At 33.2% G+C, this 21,214-nt stretch overlaps 2 protein-coding genes across 2 annotated transcripts in view; one reads left to right on the top strand and one right to left on the bottom strand.

Moving 5' to 3' along the window:
• LOC142336170 (ERO1-like protein beta) overlaps window positions 1-21,214 on the top strand; it is a 459,014-nt gene that overhangs the window by 255,455 nt on the left and 182,345 nt on the right. The window lies entirely within an intron of this gene.
• The window catches only part of LOC142346837 (uncharacterized), a 236,672-nt gene that overhangs the window by 107,414 nt on the left and 108,044 nt on the right, over window positions 1-21,214 (bottom strand). The window contains exons 2-7 of the mRNA XM_075398892.1: window positions 19,475-19,529; window positions 19,271-19,408; window positions 14,878-14,926; window positions 13,976-14,148; window positions 903-1,004; window positions 211-245 (exon numbers count right to left, since the gene is read on the bottom strand). Of these exons, the coding sequence (XP_075255007.1) occupies window positions 211-245; window positions 903-1,004; window positions 13,976-14,148; window positions 14,878-14,926; window positions 19,271-19,408; window positions 19,475-19,522 (545 nt within the window). The 5' untranslated portion in view covers window positions 19,523-19,529. The remainder of the gene's footprint in view (window positions 1-210; window positions 246-902; window positions 1,005-13,975; window positions 14,149-14,877; window positions 14,927-19,270; window positions 19,409-19,474; window positions 19,530-21,214) is intronic.

Below are 21,214 nucleotides of genomic sequence, written 5' to 3'. Positions count from 1 at the left end.
TCCAAAAGGTTGAAGACATATTATCATCAGTTTAAGAGGTTTTCATCTGCCCTGATCAAACTTTTGCTTGCGCACGTTGCACAGCAGAACTGAAATGTTTGATCAAGACAGTATATAAAGTTTTACTTTGGCTATGCTTAATTCTGTGATAAAAAAACCTAGAATATAAGCTGAAAATCACGTACTGAAAAAAAGAAGTTGAATTCTTACCTATTTCTTCCTTCGCTGCCTCCTTTCGTGCCCTCCTAGAACAGAAAAGGCTATTTTACAATAAAAGATAAAGTGTGTACGCACATAAAAGCAATGGACTCTATTGACCATCAAAGCCATTTACCCAACAATAGACCATTTCTATTAACCCTCTTATTACAAAGCCTTTTATTACAAAAATTAGCAAAAAATAAGAGGTTTTAAATGATATCCAATCTATGCATAATTTTTTGCTGCCGATGGCCAAGAGAAGCTCCCAATACTGAAGTTAGAAGTCAAGCAAATATCAGATTGCACCCCGTTCGTATGCTAAGAACAGTTAAATAATGCTAAGTTAAATGCTTCACCAAGCCAAACTGACATTGAAAGCATTCCAAATTTACCAGGTGCGTAAACTCTCATCAGAACTTGTATAAACTATTTCTTGTGTTATTCTTTCAAGACAGTCAGCTCCATCTAAAATCGATACCAATTTTCTATGACGCCGAAACTTCGCGAATGATCTATTTTTTAAAATTTTCCATAACTTGACTATTAGATCATTTGAAGAAACCTTAGGTTGTTGTAATTAAAGGGATTAATGATGTTTGATTTATAAATTTCTAAATTTCTAGCTTGCAACTATAACCACGCGGTTATTTTATATTACATGTTTTAGATTTTAAAAAATATGAAATGATGTAAAGCTTTACCCTGTTGATCTCCTGTATTCTGTCGACCAACTCGTCTGATGCAGTGGTATGCACTTCATTCACAGCAGTCACAGACGCAAACTCCATTTTAGGACTGATTCCCTATAAACAAACAACAAAACAAGCTTCGAATCTCTGCTTTACAACTTCATTTTTTAAAATAATTTGGTGTAAACAAATATTGCCCGCTTTTGGACTGGGAATGTACATTTTACTCAGAATTACAGGTGCATTGGAGTGGCGAAGTTTGAATGCACAATTTTCGTCATTTTTTCGAATTCATTTAAAACGAAAAACTACGCAGATAAACAGATCAATTTTTGAGCACACCTCTTACAATTGTAACAATCAGAGTTCTGAAAATAACCAAATGGATCCTCAAAAAATTTTTTGATACGCATGTATGCACGCTTCAATTCATCTTCGCAATAAGGCACGGCCACAGAAAAAATTACTGAGCTGGGAATGCATAAACCAACAAAAATTTTCCCGAAGGTTACTCGAAACAGTACTCTCAATTACTATGAACAGAATTCATGACAATAATGATGCTTCCATTTGTGTATTATACATCTTTTGCATTTCAATTTCGCCCCCAATGAACACGCGACGATATTTCTTGAAAAAAACATCTTAAGCATTTTCGTACTGAAAAAAAAATTGTTCAATCAAAAGTAATTAACTATGTGTTTGCCAAACAGCTAAAACGCAACGAACCAAACGAATATTAAGCGCATGAAAATTGTTTGAGACCAGCTTAGTTTTTCTGTGTCTATTATACATATATACAATGGCAATAAATAAGCCTTCTTTCAGCTATCAATAATGACAACTCATACAAAACAAAGTTGTATCAGCTATATCACTTCAAATGTGAGTTTTTATCACACTATTTATTTGAAGAGATCAAAATCGCTTTCAAAAGAAAGCTTTGAAATGATTGAGACTTGCAATAGGAACAAGAGACGGGTTGTTCATAGAATGCCAAATGGATTAAAGAGCAGAATTAAGTCTTCCGATGAAGTAAAATCAATAAATGAAGCCAAATACTAACGCTAAGAGATTAAATGCGCAAAACTAACTAAAATGCACTCGCTTGTGCAAACAAGTATTTCGCAATACCTTTAGCACAACGTGAGGATAAAAACAAGGATATCTCCTCGAAAGTCTCTGAAATCAAGATCCAACTGTTATCAGGATGAGTTGAGAACGTTCGAATATCTAGAGATCACACAAAAAGTATCAAGCTGCAACGTCAGTAGGCTACTACACAAAGTTACAAGTTTCCTACAAGAAAGAGCCAGAAATTGTGACCAAAAAGATTATTCAAAATCCACTGTTATTATTTAATGAAGAAACGTGGAGTGTTAGTGTAATTTAATTAGGCTTAAGTTGAAAAGTTGAAGCAATAAACTCAAGAGCAAAACCAATTTTATTCCAAATCTGAACTAATTACTTTCAACCGTTTAATTTAACGCTGAGAATTGTTTAACCAACAACATTAAAAAAAACTAATAAACAGGATCTTTGGTAGGCGGAAGCACTCTCAAAGTACAAAATTTACTGAAAATTTTTGCTAGAAGTTCTTGAAAGAAGCTGAATTCTCTCTGCATATCGTAACTAACCAGTTCACTAACCAGACACAAAATAGCATTTTAAATCAATTTTTCATTTCAAATTAGCGCTTACTATCATTTTATTTTTCCATTTAACCATATATCTCAACTTTAAATTAAAGTTTTTTTTTAGAAAAAAGAGAAGCAAATGCAACAAATGAAAATTAATACAAAGTAAAAAAGTGGAGAAAACTTTTAAAAAATCAATATTAAGATTAACAATTAATAATAATATATGAAGTAAAATATATGAAAAAAATTTAGTGCGGATTTTGTAAAACAGGGTTTTCTGGAAGAAGTCAAATTTGCTAACATTTAAAATAAAAAAATTCATTTATATGCGTTTACTTAGAGCGTATTGTAACGAGGGCCTTGTAAAAAGACTGAAACACTGAAAGACTGTTGAGTATTGAAGCCAGGCTTGATGCTGGAAATGGCCGTTCTGCGAAAGATTAATTACAAAATCTTAAAAAATGCTACCATTTAAGGAAAAACAAAAACATTGAGGGTCCTTCACGTCAAAGATTAAACTCGAACACAGACTGAAACAGCATCTAAAACAATCAAAACTATGTATAGAATTATATAAAATGACTATTGTTTACAATTTTTTCATATGAATTATATTTATTAAATATGGTTATGCCCATTTCGTATGATAAAATTAAATAACTATACGTTGAAATGAAATGAATAAACGAAGTGAGCGCATAAACAAATGAAAGAAAATTTAAGATAACATTTTTTAAAAAATAAAGCAAACGCAACAAATGAAAGCTATCCAAAAGTAACATAATGGAACGAATTAGACAAAAATCAGTATTAAGAATAAAATAAATCGGATCATATGAAGTAAGACAAAAAAATAAGTCCTGCAAATAAAATAATATTTAGAATGAGGCTTGATGCTGGAAATGGTCATTCTGCGAACGATGAATTTCCAGCCTTCCAAACAGATGCTACCACAGAAAAAAAACAGTAAGGTCACTAATCTAAACATTAAACTCCAACAACAACTGAGACAGCATCTCAAACAATCAAACAATCAGAGTTTTATAAAAATATTATTGTTCATTCATTTTTGATTTGCATTTTAAAAGATTTTTCTGCATTCAATCACTACACCTGGTAGTTCTCAGAATTCAGTTCTTTCAATCAGAGAGCCAAAATTTTTATCTCTTTTTGATGCGTTGAGTGTTTGTTCCTCGTCTTAAGATATAATGAAGTAAAACAAAAAAGGTCCTGCAATAGAAATAATATTTAGAATGAGGCTTGATGCTGGAAATGGTCATTCTGCGAAAGATGAAATTGCAGTCCTCCAAACAGATGCCATCACAGAAAACAAAAAAACATTAAGGTCACTAATCTAAAACATTAAACTCCAATCTCAACTGAAACAGCATCTCAAACAATCAAACAATCAGAGTTTTATAAAAATATTATTGTTCATTCATTTTTGATTTGCATTTTAAAAGATTTTTCTGCATTCAATCAGATTCCCTATAAAGAAACAACAAAACATGCTTCGAATCTCTCTGCTTTACAGCTTCATTTTTTAAAATAAATGTATGCGAACAAATAACGCCCGTTTTCGCACTGAGAATGTGCATTTTGCCCCACATGAAAGGTGCATTGGAGGAGTGCCGTAGTTGGAATGCACAATTTTGGTCAAGTCTTTCGAATTGATTTTAAACGGAAAACTACGCAGAAAAAACACCAATTTTTGAGCACACCTATAACAATTGTAACAATCAGAGTTTTGAAAATGACCAAATGGATCCTCAAAAATTTTTTTGATACGCATGTATGCACGCTTGAATTCATCTTCACAATAATGCACGGCCATAGAAAAACAATTTACTGAGCTGGAAACGCAAAAAGCAACAAAAAATCTTCCCGGAGGTTAGTCTAAGCAGTACTCTCAATTACTATGAACAGAATTCATGGCAATAATGATGCTTCCATTTGTGTATTATACATCTTTTGCATTTCAATTTTGCCCCAATGAACACGCGACGATATTTCTTGAAAATAAAACATCTTGAGCATTTTCGTACTGAAAAAAACTTTGTTCAATCAAAAGTAATCAACTATGTGTTTGCCGAACAGCTAAAACGCAACGAACCAAACAAATATTAAGCGCATGAAAATTGTCTGAGACAAGCTTAGTTTTTCGGTGTCTATTATACATATATACAATGGCAATAAATAAGCCTTCTTTCAGCTATCAATAATGACAACTCATACAAAACAAAGTTTTATCAGCTATATCACTTCAAATGTGAGTTTTTATCACAATATTTATTTGAAGAGATCAAAATCGCTTTCAAAAGAAAGCTTTGAAATGATTGAGACTTGCAATAGGAACAAGAGACGGGTTGTTCATAGAATGCCAAATGGATTAAAGAGCAGAATTAAGTCTTCCGATGAAGTAAAATCAATAAATGAAGCCAAATACTAACGCTAAGAGATTAAATGCGCAAAACTAACTAAAATGCACTCGCTTGTGCAAATAGGTATTTCGCAATACCTTTAGCACAACGTGAGGATAAAAACAAGGATATCTCCTCGAAAGTCTCTGAAATCAAGATCCAACTGTTATCAGGATGAGTTGAGAACGTTCGAATATCTAGAGATCACACAAAAAGTATCAAGCTGCAACGTCAGTAGGCTACTACACAAAGTTACAAGTTTCCTACAAGAAAGAGCCAGAAATTGTGACCAAAAAGATTATTCAAAATCCACTGTTATTATTTAATGAAGAAACGTGGAGTGTTAGTGCAATTTAATTAGGCTTAAGTTGAAAAGTTGAAGCAATAAACTCAAGAGCAAAACCAATTTTATTCCAAATCTGAACTAATTACTTTCAACCGTTTAATTTAACGCTGAGAACTGTTTAACCAACAACATTAAAAAAACTAATAAACAGGATCTTTGGTAGGCGGAAGCACTCTCAAAGTACAAAATTTACTGAAAATTTTTGCTAGAACAGTTCTTGAAAGAAGCTGAATTCTCTCTGCATATCGTAACTAACCAGTTCACTAACCAGACACAAAATAGCATTTTAAATCAATTTTTCATTTCAAATTAGCGCTTACTATCATTTTATTTTTCCATTTAACCATATATCTCAACTTTAAATTAAAGTTTTTTTTTAGAAAAAAGAGAAGCAAATGCAACAAATGAAAATTAATACAAAGTAAAAAAGTGGAGAAAACTTTTAAAAAATCAATATTAAGATTAACAATTAATAATAATATATGAAGTAAAATATACGAAAAAAATTTAGTGCGGATTTTGTAAAACAGGGTTTTCTGGAAGAAGTCAAATTTGCTAACATTTAAAATAAAAAAATTCATTTATATGCGTTTACTTAGAGCGTATTGTAACGAGGGCCTTGTAAAAAGACTGAAACACTGAAAGACTGTTGAGTATTGAAGCCAGGCTTGATGCTGGAAATGGCCGTTCTGCGAAAGATTAATTACAAAATCTTAAAAAATGCTACCATTTAAGGAAAAACAAAAACATTGAGGGTCCTTCACGTCAAAGATTAAACTCGAACACAGACTGAAACAGCATCTAAAACAATCAAAGCTATGTATAGAATTATATAAAATGACTATTGTTTACAATTTTTTCATATGAATTATATTTATTAAATATGGTTATGCCCATTTCGTATGATAAAATTAAATAACTATACGTTGAAATGAAATGAATAAACGAAGTGAGCGCATAAACAAATGAAAGAAAATTTAAGATAACATTTTTTAAAAAATAAAGCAAACGCAACAAATGAAAGCTATCCAAAAGTAACATAATGGAACGAATTAGACAAAAATCAGTATAAAGAATAAAATAAATCGGATCATATGAAGTAAGACAAAAAATAAGTCCTGCAAAAAAAATAATATTTACAATGAGGCTTGATGCTGGAAATGGTCATTCTGCGAACGATGAATTTCCAGCCTTCCAAACAGATGCTACCACAGAAAAAAACAGTAAGGTCACTAATCTAAACATTAAACTCCAACAACAACTGAGACAGCATCTCAAACAATCAAACAATCAGAGTTTTATAAAAATATTATTGTTCATTCATTTTTGATTTGCATTTTAAAAGATTTTTCTGCATTCAATCACTACACCTGGTAGTTCTCAGAATTCAGTTCTTTCAATCAGAGAGCCAAAATTTTTATCTCTTTTTGATGCGTTGAGTGTTTGTTCCTCGTCTTAAGATATAATGAAGTAAAACAAAAAAGGTCCTGCAATAAAAATAATATTTAGAATGAGGCTTGATGCTGGAAATGGTCATTCTGCGAAAGATGAAATTGCAGTCCTCCAAACAGATGCCATCACAGAAAACAAAAAAACATTAAGGTCACTAATCTAAAACATTAAACTCCAATCTCAACTGAAACAGCATCTCAAACAATCAAGCAATCAGAGTAAAATAAAAATATTATTGTTTACTCATTTTTGATTAGCATTTTAGAGGATTTTTCTGCATTTACTCACTATACTTGGCAGTCCTCAGAATTCAGTTCTTTCAAACAGAGAGCCCAGATTTTTATTTCCTTTTGATGCGTTGAGTGTTTGTTCCTCGTCTTTTTGAGAGTTTTAGTAACACTGGGCATAAATTTAGCTTCCGCTCAATTTTCCTATTAAAATCGAGGATTTAGCAAATTTTCAATGTCGAAATCTGGCCCAAAATTCTCCTAAATTAGTCACAATAAACTTCTAAAAATTTCCTTAACTCAATCGTTTCCTAACAAAGTCTATGGGAGATTTCGCACTTTGAGTTTGCAAAATTTAATTCCAACATTTCAAAAAAACTGACCTGAAAACGAGCATACGTTAAACTGGATTTCAAATGATCTCAATTAGGTTTTAGAATTACCAAAGGGAAAAAACTTACCAGTCGGGCAAAACACAATACAACCTTTTAAATTCTTCGATTCGACTCTGGGATTCAGTCAAGTTTCACAATAAAAAGTCCGAGGTCAATCGGAAAAGTGGAACACAAACTTACAATAATAAACCAATGACTGCTACAAGGAAGCTCGTTAACTTGCGTTTGCACATGATGTTCAGACCCGAGTTCATTTACATTTTTGACTTAATTGTCAACCAAATGAAGAAATAATCAAAAATAGATGTTTTAGTTTTAAAAAAGAGTTGACTGAAACACTGAAAGACTGTTGAGTATTTGAAACCAGGCTGGATGCAGGAAATGGCTGTTCTGCGAAAGATTAATTACAAAATCTTAAAAAATGCTACCATTTAAGGAAAAACAAAAACATTGAGGGTCCTTCACGTCAAAGATTAAACTCGAACAAAGACTGAAACAGCATCTAAAACAATCAAAGCTATGTATAGAATTATATAAAATGACTTGTTTACAATTTTTTCATATGAAATATATTTATTAAATATGGTTATGCCCATTTCGTATGATAAAATTAAATAACTATACGTTGAAATGAAATGAATAAACGAAGTGAGCGCATAAACAAATAAAAGAAAATTTAAGACAAAATTTTTTAAAAAATAAAGCAAACGCAACAAATGAAAGCTATCCAAAGGTAACATAATTGAACGAATTAGACAAAAATTAGTATTAAGAATAAAATAAATCGGATCATATGAAGTAAGACAAAAAAAATAAGTCCTGCAAAAAAAAAATAATATTTAGAATGAGGCTTGATGCTGGAAATGGTCATTCCGCGAAAGATGAATATCCAGCCTTCCAAACAGATGCTACCACAAAAAAAACATTAAGGTCACTAATCTAAAACATTAAACTCCAACATCAACTGAGACAGCATCTCAAACAATCAAACAATCAGAGTTTTATAAAAAATAATATTTTTCACTCATTTTTGATTTGCATTTTAAAAGATTTTTCTGCATTCAATCACTACACCTGGTAGTTCTCAGAGTTCAGTTCTTTCAATCAGAGAGCCAAGATTTTTATCTCCTTTTGGTGCGTTGAGTGCTTGTTCCTCGTCTTTTTGAGTATTTTAGTAACACTGGGCATAGATTTTGCTTCCGCTCAATTTTGGAAAAAAAATTCGAAGATCCAGCAAATTTTCAAAGCCGAAATCGGCCCCCATAATTCTCCTAAATTAGTCAAAATAAACTAAAAATTTCCTTAACTCAATCGTTTCCTAACAAAGTTTATGGGAGAAGTCGCAATTTGAGTTTGCGAAATTTACTTCCATTTTAAAAAATTTTAGCTGTAAACGAGCATAAGTAAAACGGGATTTGAAATGATCTCAATTAGGTTTTAGAACTACAAAACAGAAAAAAAAAATTTACTAGTCGGGCAAAACTCCATACAACCTTTTACATTCTTCGATTCGACTCTGGGATTCAATCAAGTTTTACAATAAAAAGTCCGAGGTCAATCGGAAAAGTGGAGTACAACCTTACAATAATAAACCAATGACTACTACAAGGAGGCTCATTAATGTGCGTTTGCACATGCTGTTCAGACCCGAGTTCATTTACATTTTTGACTTAGTTGTCAAGCAAATGAAGATACAATCAAAATTAGATGTTTGAGTTTTGAAGAAGTAGTTACACATCCAAAAGAATAATTGAATTATAAAAAGCCACTCCTCATTAGAGTGTTCACATGATCTGTTATTGATAAGACTACGAGGAAAAAAACAAACAAAAGAGGCAAAAACACTAAACATTTTTTTACGTCAAAAACTCAATATCTAAGTTTAAAAGCCCCTCGTAACAACGTCAAATTACAATCAGGAAAAACCCTAACTATACAAACTTACATTTTCTAAATTACAAAGCAGTTGGGAATTTTCTTTAAAGAGACCAGGTAACAAGTCGACAAAAAAGAAGAAATAATGAGGCAAAACTAAAAAAAATCAACACTTTTTAAACCAAATAACTTCAAATGTCTTAAAAACCAGTAACTGAAAACATCAGTATAAAATTACTGAAACGTCATTAGGAAACCAATACGACGTGTCTTTGGTTAAACTAAGCCATAGAAACGGACTAAAGGTGCGGAATAACTCGTTTGAAAACCATTGGGATGTTATTCCGCGAATTTGTTAAAAAAAGACAAAAAGAAACATAAATATTTATGAAACCGCATATTGTTCAAAAAACAGAACAACAACTAAAATGAAAATATCAAATAACCCGTTACGGTTTGCATTACAGGGAAGCGGATGGGACCTCTAAATCATGAGAAAAAGTTACAAGTTGACAAAAAAACAAAAACTGAAAAGTTTTTTAAAAAATCTGAAAACAACTATCAGAAACTTTAAAACCTTTAGATATACACTGGCTGCATTGAAAAATTTGATTCAAATCTCAATTAGAAGCTTATGAGAACTCTCAGCATATAGAAAAAAATTACGACTGCATAAAGAAAGCAAAAAAAAACAGGCAAAAAAGCAAATTCAAAAAAATATTGAGAGAAAAAGTGTCGAAGTCATTGAAAACTGAACAATTCAGCAATAACTTTTTAAAATTCAAAAAAATTTTCACAGCATTGGGATTATTTTATTGTAACAAAATGACTTCAAATATGAACAAATATATGAAAGCCATTAAATTCAATAGCTTTCAACGGGATTCAATAAATACGCGAAGCTCTCCTCGATGGGAAGGATATGATATTTGTCATTGTGAAGTCATCAATAAGTCACCACAATAAGTCTTATGACTATGAAAACGACAAAAAATACAGGCAGAGACAAAAAATTCATTGGAACAATGCAAAAGGAAAGTGTCGAAGCCATTAAGACAAAGAGCTTTTCTCCTCAGTTTAAATCTATGGTCAAGTGAACTCCTTCTCTTAGCAAATGGGAAATGTCAAAATAGAGATAATATCATAAGATTACAAAAGGAACCAAAGATATAAAAAAATATCCAAAATTTTATTGAAAAATATGAAAATTCGTGGCATCGAAGTCATAAAAGCAATAGTTAGAAAATAAAACCACTGACCCATTTAAATACGGATGCACTAGAAAAAGAAGGTTCCCTTCATTATTGAGACTGACCTACAAGTACACAGAAATAAGTTTAAGATCGGTCAATGTTAAAAAAATTGTTTTTGAAGTTTTAACAGCCATTAGCTGTCCACTCAAAGCGCTAGATAGGTACAATTGATTCCCACGAGAGAACCTATTCCAATTTTAGTCGACGAGATTGCCATTGTACTACAAAAAATTATAAAATCTTAAAAAAAATCAAAATTTCATTGAAATTTACGAAAACTCAAAGTCGAAGCCATAAAAAAGTTTAGCTATTCCTTCAAATCGAATTATTTGTTCATTGGGCATCATTTGAGTATAAATGAGTTTTGTACTAAACGGAACCTTGATATGGAAATTGTCTAGCTCTGAGTGACTTGAAAAAAAAAACAAAAAATTAGAAAAGGTTTCTAAAAAACAGCTCTCAAATAGAAATCAATTTTTTAATAGTCAAAATCCCTATGAGATCATAACTAGCCTTTTTATTGCTTTTCGTCTATTACGAACACAAATTTGTTTGATTTTGTAGCGTAAAATGTAATTTTGAATTAATATTTTATTAGCAAAAAATCTTAATTTGAACGAAAATTCCCCTAAAAGAGAAAAAAGTTATGCCATGCCAAATATCACGTGTTCACACCAAACTTTAAACCTCGATAAGTCCTCAAAAATAATAGTGTCAAAAAAATCTTTTAAATTTCGAATGGTACGCTGGACGAGCTTTTTAATGATACCACTCACATTTCTCTACGATGAATATATCGATCGGCCAAAAGTGACTGAACAAAAAAAAACCCATTTGAGTATATAGTTCCTCCCCCCACAAGTGGGGTCAGAACGAAAAGCATAGAAGTTAGTGATAATTAAAAAACTGGTAGCAACAATAAAATGAAAAACAAGCATAATTCTTACGATATTGAATTAACTGCTGAGTTGAATCGGGAGCCTGAATAATGTGCATTGAACATAACAACAGCCCGGTTCACAATTCTGCGAATCCATCCAAGCAAAGTAACATTACTTAGTCATGCCTTACTCATAAAGTATAACAATCGAGGGAGCGCTATCCTCTGAAGCAGGAAGGCAAATTTCAATACAAAACTTTTGCTCGAGAATCTATAAAAACAAAGAAAATCTAAAATAACAATTGTTTCAATTTTACCAAAACTAAAGGTCATTGCCATTGATATTGCTCATTTCTGCCACATAACTGGCAGCTTATGATGGTATAAATAACTATTAAATTAGCGCTTTATCAGCACACATTCGCTGAAAGGACCTCCAAGCATCAAAAAAGAAGCTCGCCAAGAAAATAGCCAACAATTTCAAATGTTTCCAATTTTTTTTTCAATTTCCTTTAAATCTGCAGAACTCAAACCCGTAAAGTCAGAATACTAACTTGTGCATATTGCTCCTTCTTCCTAAAATGAAGAAGATCGGAAGAAAAAAAATTAAAATTTGAAAAGTACTGACTACAAATCAGCAACTCTATAAGCAACCTTTTGCTGTTGACCCGTTCAGTGCCAAGTGAAATATTCCAACGATAATTCAGATGCTCACACAATGATTTTTCCCAAGATTCAAATTTAATAACAGTAATTTAGGGCGGAAGCACATTAACGTTTGATTCTTTTCCTCTTATAAAGTTGAGTTGAGCAAACATGGGAAATCGGACTGAACAACGGACCAACAAAATCTTCCTGCATACTAAAGTGAACCTATGTACTGGTGTGAGATTTGCCAAAGTTTAGAATATTTGCCTTTGTGTGAGAAGTTTAGAAGACACAACTAGAGTTATGATTTTCCATTGCTCCAAATAATGCCACTTTTGCTTTGCTTGAGAATTAGGGTTTAGTGGATTAACCATAGTTGTTGACATAAATAGAACAAAACTTCCGAACTTTGTGGTAAACATTAAGCCTCTTTAGATCTTTATTAAGTTGGAGTAGAAATCAAAATACCAATACAGAGATTTAATATTGCAAAAAAAGCAATTGAACAATTATAATATCAACAAAAAAAAAATTTTGAGAGCTGAGTTTTAACGAAAACAACTACACGCAAAATATTCTAGTTCAAATCGAGAGATAGTACAAATTCATTCCTGACACAATTAAGAAACAAGACCAAAAGTTTAATTGTTCTTTAAACTGCAAAGTATTCAAAAACGACAGATTTTCAAAATATTGAAAAGCTATAATTGAGCAACCATCGAACAAAAACTCAAAATTTGGCAAAAAAGCATAAAAAACTGAACCATTATGGGCTCATTAAACAAATAGCAGAACAAGTCATGAAAAAAATCCAAAGACTTAATCAACTGAAAATCAACACTTTTCCGGCAACATGAAATTATGACAGACACCAATGCACATAATACCAAATGCGCAAAAATGAACAGAAAGATCTAAAAATAAGTTTAGTGAAGATAACCAATAATAAAAAACTTTATACAACCATTGTCCACTATACGTTCTCGGGATGTGTATTCCATACCATCACCTAGGGGAAATCAATACGAGGCAAAGCAGAACAGGAGGCGAAAAACAGAAATTACGGCAAAAATCAGAATCGTTTTCCAAACTATTGGCGTCAGATTAAACTCAAACACAAATATATACTAAAATCGTTAATCCGACCATACCATAAAACTTTAGAACTATCAAAAGACCTTTAATTATTTCTATTGGGTTTATAGCAGTAGAAGGACAAAAAAAGAACAAATAAAGGCCAGGCAAGATTCAAAAACAACAAATGGTATTTAAGTCATTAAAAACATTAGCTAAAGAAAGAGACATTTAATTGAAGAAAAAAGCTCCGAGTTGAAGGCCCATGAGAACTTTTATTATTGTGGTTAACAATAAAACCACGCGAAAGACAACTAGAACGGGCAAAACTCAAATTTTTACACAAACCTTTAGTGTCCAAGTTATAAAAATCACTGCTCAAACATATTCAAAGCTCATTTTTTGACAACAAATAGTGTCGAAGTCATTGAGGGATTCGGGTAACTGCACATAAGGCACCCTTAAAACTCTTTTGTAACTTTTTAAAAGCACTCAAGAGAGAACACACTGAAACAGAAGTTCTATTGTCACACGTGCAAACAATTCTTTGCGAAAAACCGAAAAATTCACGCTAATGTTGCGCTAATTTGACTTCTCATTGAAATCCAACAGTCTAAAAAGTGAAGATCTTAAAAAAGACAGCGCTCCGATACAACTCAAACCCTCTGGATTGTTAAAATGCGAGCGCGGCTGAAGGTAATTCAATGAAGCAAAAAAAATATAGTTTAGCCAAACATGACTAAATGAAAAAAAAACAGGCTAGCATCAATTTCTTTAACCCCGAATAAACTTGGAGGGTTGGTATAAATAGCAAAAAACAATGCTCACTGCAATCAAGTTAACAATTAAATAGATATTTAATGAATGTGACTTACACTGAAGTGTAATGTTTTGTTGAGTAGTATCTCCCTGTCTGCGCCAGAGTAGACTGGCACTGCTGAAGGATAGGGGAAGAGGAAGTCCTTGGCTGTCAGCTCCAAATTGGCCAAAACAACCCCCGCATGGATGAACCTGCTCTTCTGAACAACTTCAATTGTTGCAGTCTCATCTAAACAAATTATCTTAACTAAGATTTCCGTTGTCAGCAACCATCAGAATGTTCTACACACACTAACAACTTCTAAATTCTGATATAGAATTAACATGGATCATTTATGGATCAAATTTAAATGTTTCAGATGTTATTGGTTCAGAAAGTTGAAATTCTACTGTTGCGACGGAGTTCAAATATCGGCTGTTTTCCTTTCTATATCAGGTAAGAGCAATCTCTATAACTCGAAAAGTATCTACTCGCTGATTGGATTCTGCTTATCTGTTCATTATCATTATTATCATTCTGACGTGATTGTGATCAAATGCACATCGATACCGTTTACAAAAACTATTAAATGCATACAAATGTATTTATTTCTCCCTTCTAGACCATTCTTGTGACTCTAGCCTATTGTTTCGCATGCAAAGACCTGGACCAAATGAATATTTAGTTTTCTGAAGGTCGGCGATTATAGTATTGAATCAATCCTGAATGTAAACTTGAAACGCAACATAAAAAAACTACAGGGAACCTAACTTCGGCGATTTCTGAGTAAACTTATGATAAGATAAGTAAAATTAAAAAGTTATTTGTTGGCACGGAAAGTATGAATAAACTCGGTCATCTAATACAGCTAATTAAAAAACTAACATCATTGTCACTGGTTACTTTTTAGCTTAAATCTACTAGATTCCTCAATTAAACAACCAATTAAACCAATTAAAAAGAGAAGAAAACACTTACTACTTAACGCATCGTGAAGCTCTAGTGGGTTGACGCAGTTGTAGAAAACCTAAACAAAACATTAATATTCACATTCTGACGCTTAAAACGAGAATTGAAAATGAACACAGGTAAGAGCATAAAAGATACGGTTCTAAGGATTTAATTTCACAAATCAGTGAAAAATTGGAAAAAAGAACAGCATAAACAGCATTTTTTTTTCTTCGAACACGCAAAAACAACTTAAGAGCTTTGTTCAGAGAGTCGGCATAATTTTTAAGTTGCGTAGTCATAAATATTTACTTATAACTATTGATAAAATGTTCTCAAATGCACTTCAACCTGCAAGCAACATTAATTGCGATTTTTAAAAAAAAAATTTTAAATTTAAATGCCGTTGTTGAATTAGCGTTTTAAGATCTTTAATGTGAGACGAATGTTTCTTTTAGAACATGGAGAAGCTAAGCTGTTACTGCAATGTTCAAAGAAAAATTGCTTTCCATTTACAATGTATGCCTAATTAATTGCGAAAAAGATTAGAAGGAAGACCGAAGTCACTTAAAAGGCAACCAATATATCTGAGTTAAAACTATATAGGTGAAAGCAGTAGGTATAGTTTAAGAACGGCTCTTCGCACTTTTTATACTGCTCCATTAAAAAACTATCCACTAAAGCACATATTTTTCGAGTTGCAAAACTTACTCATTTTAACATCAATATCTCTCGTTCTTACTTTGTAAAATGTTTTGAAAAATTGTTGCTCTTAATATCTCTTGATGCCCTAAATGATTTCTTCATTCCTGTTTTGAAATTGAGTCTTTTACTATAGCGTGTCCCATAAAGTTGAAATAAGCGAAAGTTTCAAAAGCCACAGGTTGGAGTTCAAAGGTCAAAGTTCAAAATTAAAACATGTAGAAAAAATTGATGAATAGAAGCTTAATGGAAAAAACGTTGACATTCAAATGACCAACTTGATGCTCACTTGCCTGTTTTTCACGTTTTCGAACGTTCGCTTATTTCAACTTTACGGGACAGACTATACTACTTCCACTACTACTAATACATTACTTGGTTCAGACTCAGACCATTTCGAATTTTTTAGGGTATTACAGCCTACCATATATAGAATGATTTCATCTGAGTCTATCGCTCTGAGTCTATTTTTTTTGCTTATCGAGGGAGAACTGATTTTGAACCTGGCACAGAATTTTGTTCAAATGTGTATCATTTTCTGTAATTATTGATCAACACTCCACACTGTGCAAGCATCGACAAATAAATACTTAGAATTATTCGCCTTCTCTTAACCTTAAGAGTGTAGGAAATGTCTCCATAAACAAAAACATATTGCTATAAAATATTGCTAATGGCAAAAATGTTTTTCCAGTCATTGATTTTCCTTCTTCTAAACAAAAATATGTAGGTTGAGTTTTGGTGCGAGGCTGTTTGCTAAATGCTCTTTATTCAGTTCGTTTTACCCGCCAAATTTAACTAGCTGTGATAAGTTTTGCTTGCTAAGTTGGATTGGATAGCAACTTAAGTATAGCAGCTTACGCAATTTAAATTAATTCTAAAGAATGTTTTCTAAATTTCAGTTCGGACCTGTTACATATACAGGAAAAAAATAAAAACTTTAATAAACTTTTGCAAATTTTCTCAATATTTTCAGAAGTATTTGGTAACCAGCAATCTTCTCAATAGGATTATCAAATGATTGGCCTGTACTCAAAATTTGTGCCACACAATTTCTTTACAGCTCAGCTATTTTGAACAGTATTCAAAAGCTGCCTTGAATTAAGATACTTTCAGCTGAATCAGAGAGATTAAAGTGTGACAGTAAAAGTATGACGACATTATAAGATACAATCCACTCCATTGCAACAAAGAAGAGCTTCATGTTTCCCTCACAGTCCGAAAAAAATAGAAATAAATCCATTATTAAAAATAGAGCCCAAATGGCCTGAAAGCATGTTAAACAACTTAATAGGCTAATATTGTAAAAAAAACAATAAACAGCGTCGAGCAGTTTTGAACATGTTTTCTATTACAAATTCTCTTAGAAAAAAAAATATTTGATATTTAAGTGAGAAGACTTAATATTTGAGAAATATATCTAGATTGCTTCAAAAAAAATCACATCTCAGAAAGGACGTTCTTCGGAATAAGAATTGTAACAAAAATGACTTTCCTATTAAAAAATTCACAGCAAGACTAAAAGCCATAAAATGTTCCTTAGAAAATCTTTTTATTCATTTAGTCGAAGATTGTTGAATTTTCTGCTAACCTTGATAAATGATAACTTTAGATGGTCTCAAATCACTGTGAGCAATTCAACACTTCAAAGTATAGTAGGCGCTACTTAGCCGTTACCGCTTTAAAACAACCTCACCGTATCCTTAAATTTTTTAAGTCTTAATAGTCTCAAAATTTTGCTTTAATAGATTTTAAGCTGTGAAAAGCAGTCTCTCATATTTTAAATAATCAAGAATTAGCTCAAATTGAAAAAAAACATAACCGACTAACCTCGGAAGAATTGCTCTCGAACGACAAGTAGGAGCTCAAATTTATTACCACCAGTTCCAATCGGGGGAAGGAACTAAACTGATTAAAATAGGGCTTCAAGCTACGTCATTAGATGATATTACATACCGTGTATAACCTCTAAAAATTAAAGTGAAAAAATTACACCAATTCTAACGCTTTTTTCATTTGACTTTAGGTAGTGAACTGCCGCTGTGTTCAGCTGCTGTGTGCAACTTCCGCCTTCAGCTGCTGACACTTAAGAATGAGAGACAAAATTAGATCACGTAAAACAAAAAAGACAAGGGCGCAAAAGTCACTCGAGAAGTTAAATTGGTCACGTAAAAATTTTGATATAGTTTTCAAGAGCAATTAATTATCAAAATATACATCCAATCTATTTTGAAATTAAAACACAAACAGGATCCACTGATGAATAAGAGTCAATACAATATATTGCAGTAGTTTAATTGGATTTCATATGATGGTATTTTGGTACCAATTTCTAACCGTTTTTTTAAAGGCTAGAGGCTAGAATTAGGCAGGTAGAAAATTCATTCAAACAAAGGTTTTTTGGTCCCTCTGAATCTTTTCCGCTGGCCTCCTTTTTCGACCCGAAACAATTATTGAATTTTCTGTGGGATCTTTTCCGTTTTTTCCGTTTGTGCCCCCAGCTTAGTGGGTACATATTATTTGCACCCCCCCCCCCCCCCAGATGCACGTGCCATTTTTTTAACATAATAATTTACTATACAATGGCACGTGCTCTGTAACGGGGGGTGCATAACATACTGGGGGGGCACAAACGGAAAAGATCTTATCTGTGCTCCACCTTGTTTCTACAATAACCTGCCCAACGCAACAATTTGATGGGGTCTTTCCCATTATAGCCCCCCCCATGAAATTATAGCCCCCCATAATGGGAAAGACTCATTTGAAGTATTTTATGAAGTAAATAAGTATGCGAGAACCTTCTGTGTAATGTACAAAATCATGTAAGCCTTCTTGTTAAACATTACGGAAAACAGTGTTTCGAAATACAATTTAGGATCTTTTCTGTTTTCAAAACCCTCTTTCTCAAGTTAAAAACAGCCGGTCAAAATTCGCCCATCAGAATATGTTATCCTTGGTACTTTGATATAGTTTTCGCCAACGAAAAGGGCTATAAAAGGAGGTTGAAATAATGGATATGGGCGGCAAGAACAGAAAAGGTTTAAATTTACTGCCATAGGAGCGGCGTCAAATTAGAAATTAGATTGTTTGAGGTTATCTAGATAACCTCAAGCAGTCTAATTTCGAATTTGATGCCGCTCCTATGGCAGTAAATTTAAACTGTTTCTGCTTTTGCCGCCCATATCCATTATTTCAACCTCCTTTTATAGTGCGGAATAGTGCTTTTGTAGTACGAAATCCGCTTTATTTCCCTTCTCGCCTGTTATTAAGGTCCATATGGGATCTCATGGACTTAATATGTTATGACATGCGATAATCTGAAGCTTCAGATTATCGTATCATATCATAACATATTATGTCCATGAGATCCAATATGGACCTTAGTAACAGGCGAGAAGAGAAATAAAGCGGATTCCGCACTACCCCTCTTTTGAAAATCTCTGTGAATGTGGAAACTGCAACAGCAATCAGAAACTAACAAACTTGGACAACTGCATGGTTGCTAAACCCTGAGGAAAGATATTCAAATCCCATTCCACTACCACTACATAAGACTATGGTTTATGAAACCTGCAAAATGGAGTGGAAACAATAGATTGCTCTTTTCACCAAATAAACAATTTAAGATTTTGTAAGCTTGATCTAGCGGAAGACGCAGGAACAACAGATGGTTCAATGCGTTACATAACAATCGCAAAGGGAGTGAATTGATAATTAGTACCTTTCTGAATTTGAAGCGTTCGTTAAAGTAGAGTGGAAAAATTGCGGGAACCGGTATTGACTGCTTATGAAGACCAAAGACACAAATTTCCACAAATATCTCTTCACGATCCTTCAAAATAACTCCTGGGCAAGACACCTAGAAGCAGTAGAGCTTATGAAACAGAACTTTCTGAGAAATAAAAAATGGTTCATATTTACTTACCGAATATAACGTCAGATCAACTGACACTGCTAAGGACTTATTCGGCATTCAACCTGAAAAGGTAATTACCAAGAGGGTAAAAATTTATGGTGCGGACTTTTCACGCTATTACCCCCTCGCCAGAACGTTATACACCCTCCAAGGAAGAAAGCATGCTCAATTATATATTAAAATTACTGTTAAAATATGGCATAAGTGCTTCAGGGCTGTGTAGAATATCAACCCACTAAACTGGGGCATAAACGTAAAAAGGTTAAACGTCAGTGCAAAGAAAGAAACTTTCCTCATCCTAACTAAAAGAACAAACTGTAACCAATGCCACCACTAAACTAAGCTTCTTTTTCAAAGCTGTAAAATGAGGTGAGACTGGAAATCAATGCTCAAGTCACAGGAAACAAAGAGGTAACTAACAACTGAAACAGTGAATTTTTAATACTCCTGTGTCAAAATAGAAAATGAGGATAAGGTTTAAGATCTATATTCAACCAGCAGACAGCAAATCGATGGAAATAAAGAAGGAACATGGCATAATACGTCTGAACGACAAACAGAAAAATTGCACCCACAGAAGCAATCTTTACTTTTGTGCATGAATAGCGATAACAACCAATTAAGCAATACGAATTTTTCAAATCATAATGATATTTTAAAAAACCGTTATTTGAAAGGCGGATGAGCGTATGAGCGGTAAGTTGACCGTACAAATTCCATCGGGAATTCAAATCTAAAACAAAGCTCACTGTATGGGCTCACACGGGAGAGGCTCAAGAAATCAGAATGGAGATTGTCTTCACCAATTTCTTTCAGATAATCACGTAATAGCTGCGAACACGTATTTCCACCACCGGGCCTGTCAAATCACAACCTGGGATGGTGTAATAAACACGAAGAAGGTCTGTAATCAAATAGACTACATTCTGCTCCAAGCACGAAGAAAACATTCAATGATAAACGCCAGAAGTTATAATGTTTTCATTGTCGACACAGACCAGAGACTAGTGGTAACGATACTTCACAGGAAAAATGACCTTGAGCGAGGCAAAAAACTCCAAAAAGACCCCTCGAATTAGACCACGTGTTGACAGAACTGAAAAATAAGAAAACGCTAATTCGGTAGAAGTTGACCCAAACGAATGAACAAAAAAACAGTGTGTGTAAAAAGAAGAGTTGGACACCTGGAGAGTGAAGCTCTACTAAATGAAGCAAACGAAATACTGAACGCTAAAGAATGCACAAGCTGCACTGGCAATCAAGAAGATTCTTTTCGAACGGAAACGGAAGAAACTTGAAGTACCAATTGAGAAGCTGACAGAATACTTCAAAGAGGCCTTCACCACGGGCTCCAAGTTTCAAAAAGCTAGTGACTCAAGAGGTGAAACTTGCCAGAAAACAGCTCAAAAACAGGAAAGCACCAGGCCCAGACGGTGCGTCCGCCGAAGATCTCAAAAAAAAAGAAATAATGTCACTAACTTCAATAATTAACAAGCCCATCGTCGGGAGTGACAAGGTCTTGACTGAAGGTTTCCTTGTTCCAATCGAAAAACGAAGAAAGGACGCCAGCAAACCTGAAAATCACCGACCAGTAATCCTCCCATCATATAGGAAGCTCTTATCTCAGATAATGCTTCAAAGAAAAAACCCAAAAATTTTAAGCTCAACCTCGAACACACAATTTGCTTACCGTAGTGGAAGATCAACGGGCGACATCGTGCTAGCGCACAAATATCTGGTTGCAGGATC

The sequence above is a fragment of the Convolutriloba macropyga genome, chromosome 1 (assembly GCF_964194025.1).
Source record: "Convolutriloba macropyga chromosome 1, txConMacr16.3, whole genome shotgun sequence".
Classification (NCBI taxonomy): domain Eukaryota; kingdom Metazoa; phylum Xenacoelomorpha; order Acoela; family Convolutidae; genus Convolutriloba; species Convolutriloba macropyga.
This window is presented reverse-complemented; position numbering and strand designations above follow the sequence as displayed.